Source organism: Hydractinia symbiolongicarpus, chromosome 7, assembly GCF_029227915.1.
Source record: "Hydractinia symbiolongicarpus strain clone_291-10 chromosome 7, HSymV2.1, whole genome shotgun sequence".
Lineage (NCBI taxonomy): Eukaryota > Metazoa > Cnidaria > Hydrozoa > Anthoathecata > Hydractiniidae > Hydractinia > Hydractinia symbiolongicarpus.
This window is the reverse complement of record NC_079881.1, coordinates 5703118-5715931: the sequence shown is the minus strand read 5'-3', so window position 1 is coordinate 5715931 and position 12814 is coordinate 5703118. Positions and strand designations below refer to the sequence as shown.

At 33.2% G+C, this 12814-nt stretch overlaps 1 protein-coding gene across 1 annotated transcript; it reads right to left on the bottom strand.

Moving 5' to 3' along the window:
• Nucleotides 1–1822: 1822 nt before the first annotated feature.
• LOC130648439 (uncharacterized) lies at nt 1823–5034 on the bottom strand. The gene is made up of 5 exons (XM_057454491.1): nt 4657–5034; nt 4028–4239; nt 3015–3126; nt 2471–2600; nt 1823–2354 (listed from the first exon to the last, which is right to left on the bottom strand). Exons 1-5 carry the CDS (start codon nt 5021–5023, stop codon nt 1823–1825), a joined length of 1353 nt encoding a protein of 450 aa, XP_057310474.1. The 5' UTR covers nt 5024–5034.
• Nucleotides 5035–12814: the final 7780 nt, after the last annotated feature.

The window sequence follows — 12814 nt, the reverse complement described above, 5'->3', positions numbered from 1 at the left end:
TCTAGTAAAAAGTGTGTAAAGCAACCTCGTCGCCAGGACCCTTTTCATTTTTCTTAATGTCATATTTTTAATGACATAAAAACGAAAAATTTGGCCATGATGATGAGATTGGTAAAATAGATGCAAAATGAGGAGACGTAAAAAGACGTGAAAAAATACAGTCCGCACCTTGTTACGTTATTCGAGGTTTCTTATAACAAAAAGTTAAGCCTAATGTTTTTATTGACATGGGCGTAATTTTTAATATTTCTTTTACTACCACTTCTTGTTCTTGTAATTCTCAAGAATAGTTAGTATTTAGTACAAAATATATATAAGTGACTGTCGGGTTTATAAGTGTGCTTTATAAGTGTGGTTTATAAGTGTGCGAAGCGATCTTAAAACTGGTTCTCGGCAACGATTGCGTCGCCATGCTTATCAACCTTGCTGCAAGAAGTCCCCTTCTAAGCAATGCGATGAAACAATGCAAACTTTGGAAAAATAATTAGAGAATAAAAATGATCTTAAAGAATCACCTCTTGTTGCCGCCGTCTTTTCTGACCTAAGAGAGTTTCTCACTGTCGTTAAGTTTATTGAAAAAAAAATAGTTGGTGAACAAATGGCGAGAAAATGTGGAAAATGGCAACAATTATTTTTATGCCAGCGGAGCAACGTAAAAAAGTATTATAGACATGAATTCTATATGCGGAACATTTTGTGGCGTCGCCTAATTATGCAATTTCGGTGCAACTGTACTCTCCTTTAGAATAACAAAATGGAGGCGAAAAGATGATCTACATACACCATGCAGTTGCGAGTATGGCTGATGTAAAGGTGGAGGCTGCATCGTTTGTGTCTTATATGTGGATAAACCAAAGAATAGATTTGTTGCTATTGATATTAAAGGGACTAAATAATTTGGCTTCATGCATCTTAGTGGTTCCATTTTTTTAAATATCTAAATAGTGCAAAATGTTGTTAATGGAATAGACAATAAATAAATCGCAATTTTTTTTAATGATTCCCGTACAAATATCAGAATTACATCTAATGTTTGAGCTATGCAACAAGTCAAATAATACAAATGTGCCAATCTACAACAAAACGTTGTGATATCTGATATTTGATTAAAAAAAATGATTTGTGATGTTTAATTATTTGAAAAAATTCTCTAAGTATACCCAATTAAGGATAGTCATTTTTGGCCCTGTGACGTTTTGTTTTATCCTAGAGCTTCCATTGTTTCATATTGTGAAACATTCATTCATTCATTCATTCATTCATTCATTCATTCATTCATTCATTCATTCATTCATTCATTCATTCATTCATTCATTCATTCATTCATTCATTCATTCATTCATTCATTCATTCATTCATTCATTTATTCATTTACTTATTCATTCTTTTTTTTATTCAGTCCACATCTTCTAATAACAATTACAAATAGTCATTTATATTAGATAAATTGACAATATTTTACTAAAATACTTGTTACGAAGATGAAACAGAAAGAATGTTTTTCAAAATGTTTCTGATCTCTCAAAGTTTACAAACTTTAAAAATTAGGTTCAAGAGAGTTTCTAATTGTTTTTTCATTATAACCATAGTTCTCGAAACTTTTCTGCATTATTTTTACCCCTGCCTTCTTTCCTATTTAACTGTACACTATCATGTAGACATTGAGCTGAACGTATTGTGATGTAAACAAACGACTTCTAGCAGGAAAAGGGAATTTGTGGCCAATAAATAAGCAAAAGTTTATAACACAAACTTTCCAGTTTTATAATTTCCGAATGCTCACTTTTTGAAATAAATACACCTAAATAAACTTTACCTTTCTTCATTCCTCATTAAAAGAATCGATTATACCAGTTGTGATCCCACCTACGATAGTAGACAAAAGTTCGTTTCGCGTTGAACGATTTTCTGAGTTTGCCTGTGTCTGTGGTTGAGCTTGTGGTTGTCCGGCCACAAGAGCTGTAGTGCTCGGTTGCATTACAAGGTATGATGGAGCTTGGTTTATATTATTGGCTGGCATAAAAGATTGCTGTTGCAAATTGGTCACAGGGTGAGAGCGTGGAGGGTAATACCCAAATGGTGTTTGTGAATGTGACTGTTGTGAAAAATGAGGTTGCCTGAAGTTTCCGTTTGATGGCGTAGAGAACACCGGATTAGGACTGAAAGTGGTGTGTTGTACTTGCATAGACGAGCCTCCATTGTTATACGATGAATTAACTGGCAGCTGCATCACCTGTGTTTCAGATGAAAGAACAAATGCAGGATTTATTGTAGGTGCTGTTGGCACATTCTCTGTTTTTTCTGTTTTGTTTTGTTGCTTTTTTCTCAATGCCTCCATTTTTGTTTTTAGATACCTAAACAAATTAAACCATCCTTTGATAATATTAAATAAATATTATTATCGTATAAAAAAACAAGAGAAAGAAGAGAAACAATCAATATAACCCCGTTTTTCTATCGAGTGACTAACCTTCGTTTGTAGCAAATGTAAGCAATCACAAGAAGAAGCAGCAGCACAACGACGCCAGATGAAACACTGGCTGAAACTGCCGTTTTTGAATCTATACTCTCTGTTTTCTTTGCGTCACCTATTGTCGTATCTAAAAGTTAACATAGGAGAATAGCACAGCTTTAAATGCTTGCAATTTTAAGGCTGGAGGTCGAGAACTCAAAAATATATTCAGCTTCTTTTAGCGTGTTTTAAGTCTTTATATTAAAGAAAATGATTTATATCTTGCTTAAAATGCCGGTTAATGGTCGGTAGCAAAAGATAGTAGATACAAGTAGCAAAAGATAAACTGTCTGGAAGTTTTACACGGACTAATGATTAGTTTTATCATTCAACAGGCAAATAGTGGAGAGGTCATTCATCAAATAGTTTTATCAAACAGTAAGGAGGTTTATGCGATTTAGGGAATACACACATTTTGTATTCCCATGCGAATAACCATTATTACACTAAACTGCGCAGGATTCCAAGATTCTTAAAACGTTATATACTACTACTAACTTACATTTTTTAAATGATGAAGCTTTTGCCAGAAAGCAAGAAAGCGGTTTATTCCCGCAGTAAGGTGTTATAAGGAACAAGCCAGAGTACTGTGAATACGAAAAGCTGTTCTTCCACTAAAAATAAGGAGAAAAAAAACATTTAAATGATGCAATGATGCGATGGCCGTCATCAATTATCATGATCCTTATGATTTGTTTAAATACAATGCACTGTACAATGCGTGTAGAGTAGGGGGTTTATCTACGATTTTTTGAACCACAGGTCGCATTGCACTGGCAGACAGAATAATAATGATGAACAAAGTAGCGTTACTTCAACTTGGTTACAATGCCTTTACAATATGATTACAATATTTAACTAATTAAACACTGTGCAGACATCTAAAAATAGTTTATGTCAACCTTGTTCCCAGTGTATTTTGCCTTGTTGATGAAGAACGACCCTAGGGACAAGGTTGGGGTTTATGTGAACTGAAATTTTTTGAAATTTTGAAAGGGTTAATGCATGTTGCACATATGTTTAACTTTCTATGATTAATCATAAGGTTTTTACACAATCACAATTTGGAGATCTAAATCTGGCATTTGAGCGAAAAATGAAACTTTAAGCATATTTTATATGTCCTTGGCTATACGATTTGCGTAATGGGAAAATCAAGAATGTGCAAATAACATGGTTATAGCAAATTTTATGGCATCCTGTTTCTCATTGTTGTATATATAATTATTTTTAACGCACTTCACACACCAGCTAGGCTTGAAATACAAAGCCCTTTCGTTTATTTAGCTATGGCTCCTTTCTTTTTGTTTTTCATGTCTTTTTACTACAAACTACAATAACCATTGCTGCAAGAACCGTCTTCACGTCCGAGTATGTTTATTTTTCAATCCCCTCACAAAAAGTCAGATATCTTATTGTGTAAGTGTACAAAAGCACTGTAAAGGGAGAAAAGGAAAAATAAATCACAACATATCATTAACAAAATGATTACTTCAAATAACTTTAAAAACTTACCTGAAACACAACCCCTGTTTGGAGTCCTACTCTGGTATACTGAACTGTGAAATCGTTAGTCCGTGAGAACTGAACCCAACTATTACCGTTCCATGTTTTAATTGTATAACTGCCATAGTTGGATGAGCATGTATAATGGCTTCCAGAACTATATCTGGAGAATCCAGCGGTTGATATAGTTTTAATGCAACTCCCAGTACATTTAGGACAACCTTAAATAAAATTCAGAAAAATATCAAGAACATTCAGGCAATTTTGAGCATTATATTTTGGGCAAACTAAATTATATATGTTACGAGGATAGTGATCACTGGTATGCATAATAACAATAGCCCAAATCCTAATACATACAGGAATTTGCATAATTTTCAGTTGATCCTTTTTACCCGCAACATGTACACACATATACACTTTTTCAATAAAAACGGATTAAAATCAACTGCACAAAACTATACAGTTATTCGATAGACAATTTTTAAAAACAAAAAGTGTCTGTTCTTTGTTGAGTTTTATATATTTTAGTTTATGAAAAAATCTTATTTTATCAAGTCAAGGAAGTATGCAATAAATTAAAAATGTTAACTTCAACGTATAATACAAATAATTCAAAACATAGTATTTTAACCCACCTAGATCCGCCCCATCATCACTGCGACAAGATGGCGTTTCACTTATTTCATTGCTGTAAAATGTTGTTCTTGATGGACATTCACATGTTACTCCTTGACTACTGGTCAAGTAAACAGTGGCTCCAACTTTCGAACAAATACCAGAATCTGACACACCATATGTAATTTGGTCGTCACCAAACGTTAAACGAGTTACAAAAACCTCAATTGAACCAACGCTACTCACTAGCGATACTAACAAAATTAAAAACATTCTTAAAAATGTTTGTGATGTATGCTGATTAACTTTAGGATTTGATACTGTATCTATATTGCTGCATTTTGTTGTTTTAATATGCAATTTTATACTTCCAAAGTAAAAACACATAAAATAAAAAATTTCCCTTTCAATTTATTAGAATGAGTAAGCACTTTCGCTAAGCAGTAACTTCGACATAATTAAATTAATAAGTGGCATGGATTGTCACGTTAATTATATCACATTTGCTCTTTATACGCTACAAACACAGCAGATCCAATAAACACGTTTTTTAATAAGCGTTTTGTTGCGCCTCAAGTAAATTTTGATAAGAAATACAGCACTCAAAAGATTGGCGAATGTATGTATAAAGGAAATTTTAAAATAAGGTTTTATTATTTAAGATATTGAGGTAGCTATGGCACTGAAACATTTTGATTATTTCTTACTGTATTCGTATATCTTAAGTTGTCGAATCTTAAGTTGTCGAACATAATAGGTAACTAAAATCTCTCAGATTTGTTAAAAGAGAAGAATTAGTTTCAACACTTCAACATGAAAATATTTATTTCTGTTACTAATAAGCACAAATACGAAGTTGAAGCCATTTTATAAAGTGTTGAAAATGTATATTAAAAGACAGTAGGAAATGATAAAAATTACCCGTATTAGCTGTCATTAGGGTACTTCCGTCTATCGGTTTGTAACAGGCAAACGCGATGTGTTCATTTTACTTCAAACAATAGCCGTAGCCGAAAGTCTTCTTTGTCGAGAAAAGCCGCGAGTTTTGTTTTTTACATTTTGCAATCACGTGATGAAAATGAAGAGATTTTATTTGCCGAATACAATCACGTGTTTAAAAGCGATTTTATTTGCGGAAATTTTCGAGTTTACATTGACAATCAAAACAAACGTTGAAAAGTTTGTTCCGCTCTGTAAGTAGTAGGTTGCTGTTATACTTTTATTTAAATCGGTTTTAATTTAGATGTATTTTACCTTTTCTGCTTTTCCATACTTTCTTGCAAATATTCTATGAGCTACCTAGGGAGAGTATTTCAAGGCTAGCCACAAATAAAAGGAAATTTTTTATAAAAAGTTAGATATTTCCGATTTTCCAGGTTCGAGGGGCAAAAAGGACACTGTTTACTTTCTTGCCTTTCCAAACTTTATTGTTAAAGAAACGATGTGAATTTTTTATTAAGCAAGACAAGATTCTATATATACAAACAGCTCAACAGTTGTCAAAACAGTTTCTTCTTTTGATCTACATATCTTTATCATTTGATCATAATATTCAATAGTTAAAAGTTTAGCTAGAGTAGTACCCAACCTCGATCCCAGGACAAGTTGTCTCTTTTTGAATATCAAGCGCAGCGCCAATGAGAGACAAAAAGCCCTGGGAACGAGGTTGAGTAGTACCAATAAAATTATTAGCATGCTTAGCTATAGCTAGCTACGGAACTTATAATACAGCCATTTCTCTCTTTTTTTAGAGTTTGTGGTTCATACGCTGTGTCTGTGACAGGCAGAGTGGATGTGTTCATTTTTCTTAAAAGTTACATCTTCTCTCAAATGTTAATCAACAAAAAAAATGTCACGATGACAATAACATTAATTTAACGTCAATAGCTTAATTTAAATTAACGACGCCATTACAATGCACTTATAGGTGTGAAGCCGCATAACTTGGTAATAACTGACGTCATCTCCTGCGTTGGTAACTAGGGCTCAATATGGGACCAATTTTTTGAAGATAGGTCAACCCACCCGTTTCGAAACAGACCGGTTGATGACGTCAACAACAAACATTTATACCCCTCTGTAACAATTCATATCTTTGTAACAATTCGTCAAAAGTACATGATGCCTTACATTTTCTTGATCAGCGTCTCAAGCGCTCACATTGCTAAAGGATAAAAAGAATTGTAACATTGACGGCCCACTGCAGACGTCATCAAAGTTCAAATATTTCGTCTGCCTATGTGGAACTTTCCACGGGCTTTATCGACTAGTTCTTACTGTTTTTTCTTGTTTAAAGCCGTTGTTTCATGGCGGTTTATTTACTAAAATAAAACAAGAAAATTAAATTTACTTAAAGTATTGAAAATTTTGATGTACCAACCATATAGCTGTGCAGTGTTAAGTTTTAAATACTTTCTGTAAACCTATTTATTCCGACATTTTTATTACAATTGTTTTTGTCATCGGATCTAAAACAAATATAATGTTCTATGGAACAAGTAAAATCGTTACTATATTAAAAAAAATAATCATTTTAAAATGAAAAGGTTAATTTTCCATCGTCTAAATAGTAATTTATGAAGTTAGAAATGGTATTTTTCTTCAACCATTTAAAATCTTGTTTCGAAAGTATCAAGAAAAGTCTGGGACATCACCTGTTACAATAACTACTTAATTCATTAATTAACTGTTATTATCCTTCACAAAAGACAGGATATGATGAGTCATCCAAATTTCCGTTGACTTTTCTATTATACCTTGTACAAAGTATTTCCTAGAAATCAACTATAATATTTAATTATGTTAATTCATTGACAGACTGGTTTTGAAAAGTAAAAATAACATTCAATGGCAGACGCAAACCAGGACATATTTTAATTTTTTTCATTCAAAGGAGTTTAATGACTGCATAATTGGAACATAGAAGCTTCAGGAACTAATTTGCAAGAACATAAGATTTTTAAAATGCATTGGAAATATGCGGGTTTTAGCGTTTAAAATCTAAGAACACATTTATATATTAAAAATAAGTCACTTACTTGAAGATGTAACTAATGCTACAAAAAATCGCAGTTTGCAAGTGATGATGGTAAAAGAGATTTACATCACGTCAGTTTTGAATTTGACACCACAAATGTCGAGCATAAATTTAGTAATCCATACTCACAGTCATACAGAATATACATTTAAGATGCGGAAGTCAACACTACTTTATTTCAGCATGCAATCAGCTGTTCATTCAGATTACAGTTAACATGTTACGCCCTGTTGTAAATATCGCTACTCAAACAGATAGTGATGTATGTAAAATGTTAAAAACGTTCAAACGTCTCTCCTTTGGCCTTGCAAATTTTCGAACTCAGTCTCTTTGATATTGCGTTTTTTGAATGCGTCCGATCTACTTATCCGTCCAACAGATTCCGCATGTAGTGTGAATTCTATGATATTCTCAAAAATTTATTTATTTTGAAAAATATTTTCTATGATTTCATTTCCCTATCATATCCTAATACTGATATATATTCCACTTTCAAATCAAGAGTTAATTTGTTTGATAAAAATAAAACAAACTGATTTACGCATTCCATTTAACAAAATTATATCAATTGAGATGTTTCACTGCAAACCAAGTGTATCCTTGTGCTAAAGGGCCATTCAATATTTACGTAACAATTAAATTTGCCATTTTTTACCACCCCCTCACCCCTTGTAACGCATCTTAACAAATGTACTAAAGATGTAGATCATGCACTGCACTAAGTATATCCGTAATACATAAAATCCTCTATTACATAGCTCTGCCAACCTATTCTTGTTTTGTTTTTTAAATTTATGAACATTGCATCAGAATTTATAGCTCTATAGCCATAAAGAGTTTACTATAGTGCTTAAGCAATGCAGAATAGGTCATAACAAGTTTAATAACAATTGAGTAGTGTTGCCATGACAACCCTTTTTTGGAGCTTTGTGAAAAAGTTTAAAAAAATGTTATTTATGAGCTTTGGGGGGCTTCTTAGTATATATTGCTATGTTATATTTTGTTTGTCACATTAGCGTGAGTAAATATAACGCAACTATACAAATATCTTTTACTCTAATTTAAACTATTTTTTTCTCAACTCAAGCGCACGGTTGTGACAAGTTTCACATCTAATAGATAACAACTTTGAGATTTACAGAAGGTAAAACAACCTGTCCCCGACATGGAGGAGCGGCACAGTAGCCCAGCAGTATTAGGGTTAAGTTAACATCCACATTAAGTCCAAGAAGAATAAGAAATTCCGGAACATTTATCTTGCAGACGTCAACATAAAAAAGTAATGCTTAAAGTACGGGGATAATAAATCAAATAAAACTAAGCGAAAGAACATAACAAATAGTTTAAAAAAATCTTAAATTAGCAGAAATTAATTCTCGCAAAATTAGTTTTTTTTTCTTTTTAGAAAACAATTTACACTAATTTTTCCATCCAATGTATACATACTTTTAACTTCAGCTTCTTTAACTTCAACTACTTAAAAGGAAGAAACTTTTTGTTAAAGAAACTTTCGCGATTTTTGGTCTAAATCGCAAAGAGTTATTGGGTCATTTTCGTTTATTTGTCGTCTTCTTGCATAGGATTCGTATGAATGTCATATGACGTATTCTGTGAAGAAAGAGCTTAATGAAACGAAGGTCGATCAAGTCATTATACCCGGTGGATCTACTAAGTATGTGCAGGCGCCAGATGTGTATGTTGGAACAAATCCTTTAAAGCTAAAGTCACAAAACTCTATGATCAATGGTTAAGCGATGGAGTGCATCAATATACTGAAGCCAGAAATATGAAGGCACCATCGAGAAAAAAGCTTGTTGAGTGGATTCTCGAAGCGTGGTCTAGACTTTCAAAGGAGAGTATTATTAATTCTTTTAAGTGTTGTGACTTGAACTTGGAATCTGACGGGTCAGAGGATGGAAGAATCCATTGCTTTAAAAAGGGAAACGCTGTTAGGCAGGAAGAGAGTTACTCAAATCGCAACTTTCTGTCTTGTTACAAGAAGACATTTCTAACCCATTTGCCAGCATCACAGATTCTGACGAAGAAGATGCGGCAGAGGAAATAAATTTGATCGATCTTGATGGCGGAAGTGATGAAGAAGACATTCAAATTGTATAAATGTACAAACAACAAATTGCACATTTTATCAACCAGATATTAAATGTTAGTATATCTGTATATCTATATAGTGCTGTTAGTGTGTTACTTTTTGGTGCGTGTTACTTTTTAACTTATTCTTGTTGACGACTTGCTCAGAAATTTTGGGAAACATGTCGTCCTAGTCTAGTATCTGTGAAGTGACTTTTTGTGTAAAGATGTTTTATTGTAAGCGAATTAATGCATCTGTTATTGTTTTTTCTTCTTTTTCCCTTTATGCGCACTGGTTACAATGGAATCTTATTATTTTTTGGTTTTATCGCTTTGTTTGTTTCTTTTTTTCATATCTGAATGTTTTAAATTATTGTGTTGTTTCTGGTTTTAATTATCCCTTTTATCGTGAAATTGAGTAGGGTGATTTGCTGAATAAAGCTATTTATTCTCCTCAAGTGCGAAAACTTGCTAAGCCTAAAGGATGACTCGAGATCTAGAAACATCTTTTACGTGACGAAATTACTGAATGAAAAGCATTTTTACGGCATTCCTAGTTTTTAGATAAAACAGAAAGCATATTTAACATCCTTGGTGAAGCTTTCAAAAATTAATCATGAATTTTTACAGACCTATACAGAAAAGGACGTTGATGAATTTAGTGATGATAAACTATTATAAATATATAACTACCCTAACAACATAATATATGCACATATTTACATAAGAGGACTATACAAGTAACGAAATAATCTGTTTATCGATCACAAAAAGTTAACAAAAGTAACATGGTTAACAAAATAAAGTTTTCTTTTTCTTTTTTTTAAAGTGTTAGTGTTTTAATTTTCTTCTGGTTGAAGCAACATGCCTGTCAGACACCAAAAATTTCCAAAGTTATCTATCTTATGACAGGTAAAACCTAAACATAGAGTATGCACCCAATACTTACACTGCAACCAATCCAAGCCGAATCTAGATCTTTTTCTGTGTCGTGTTTGACTCGACATAATTGACAGGTGTTTTCGTCAATATCAGTTGATGCTGTTTCAATTGGTGCAGAGGGTGTCAATGCATTAAGTGCAGCATCTAACTTTTGCGGGGTGCAATGTGGGGTCGAGGGTTGTAATGTTCTTCTGACAATGGTGGTGTTGTTATGTGACCCTGAAGAGCAGGCTGATTTGGCCATTGCAAGTGCCAGCATTTTTATTTATGTATTGCTCAAGAAGCATATTATGTGCTTAAAACTTTTTCTCTTTTGTGCTGCCATCCAGGAATTCAATCATGACAGCATCTCCTGTGGACAGTTTTAGTAAAGAAACACTATTTTAAATTCCATTCCTTTTTTTGTCGCGACAGTCGCTTCTGGCAACTGAACTTTGGATAAATTCCTTTCCACGGCACCTTCATTAGTTGGACTGCTTCTAAACTCACAAACTTTGATTTTGTTAGTATTTTTTAATTTTATAAGATTTAAGTTTTCATTAGAAATTTGAGCCATATTTATTAGTTGTTTTCAATGTAAAAAGTAAATACTAGTCGGTGGCCCGTGGAAAAATCCACGGGTTCGCCCTTCCCTTTTATACCACATTGTGTGCGCATCGCTACTTGCGCAGCTAAGCTACCATTTTGCGTGACAGACAGACCGACAGACGTATACGGGTATTATAATATAGTGAGCCATATTTATTAGTTGTTTTCAATGTAAAAAGTAAATACTAGTCGGTGGCCCGTGGAAAAATCCACGGGTTCGCCCTTCCCTTTTATACCACATTGCGTGCGCCTCGCTACTTGCGCAGCTAAGCTACCATTTTGCGTGACAGACAGACAGACAGACGTATACGGGTATTATAATATAGATAATATAACAATAGATATACATCAAAATAAGAATTACAATGTTACATGTGTTTGTCCCTGTAAATCAGAGATGACATATCGTACTGTAATTTGAGTGTCAGCTTTAAAACAGTACATGTAATCCAGCTTTAGGCAACTTCCCAGTGTTTTTGTGATTTAAATAAAACTGTGAACAAATTAATGACTCTGACTAGCAGATTTATGGTATCGCTCGACTAAAGTTATGTAAAATGTTATAAACACGTATATATATACTAAACATAACGAAATCCACACCCAATAATGCCTTATCTAAATAGAGAAGCTATATCTCAACTTTGCAACCATGATTGGGCGATCTTCATCAATTTGTAATCGCTTATTCTCCAAATGTTTTTTATTTGGAAAAGAGCTACAATATCTTGTGGAAAAAAAGGCGTTTTTAAACTGCTTTCAGCTAAGAAATTAACTGCATTTTTAAAATTTTCTGTGCTTTTTATTTTTGATCGAATGGAATCGGTACTGACCCCAGGATAAATTGAAGCAAGCATTGCCTCATCCTGGTTCTCTTTGTAAGAAATTGATGTTGAGGACTTTTCCAATATAAGGACACTTTTAATTGCCTTGTCCGTTCGTGAATGTGATGGTTTTTCACGACATTGATTTATCCATATAAAAATGGTAGCCGTTATGTCAAATTGGTGTTTAGCCCGTTCATTAGCCAAATCATCATTAGGAGCATTCATGACACCGGACTGGGCGCTTAGTACAGGTAAACAGTGTCACAAATGCGTATAGGCGTAATAGGCCTTTCCCAAAAAAACTTATTACAATTTCAATTTAAATAAAAAACACACAAAACAGCCCGTTGTTAATACCAGGTTGAACGCTTATTACAGGTAAACACATAAGTAATAGGCGTAATACCATTTTTCAAAAAAACTTTAACACAACGGTTTAATTAAAAACACAGGAAAAAGCCCATCGTTACTCTGTCCAGCTAAAAAAATTACTTTGCGGAATAAGTTTTCATGACAGTAATAAAATGTGTAGTTACCTAACTATATTTAGCATCATAAAAATTATTAAATAAGAAATTTGTTGTATCTAGCTAAAAACTGCATTTGGCTACTTTCACTTTTTAGCCAGAGGTAGCTCAAAAGAGCTAGCTAGCTACATACAATAAATATTGATATACCAAACTGAATAAAAACTTT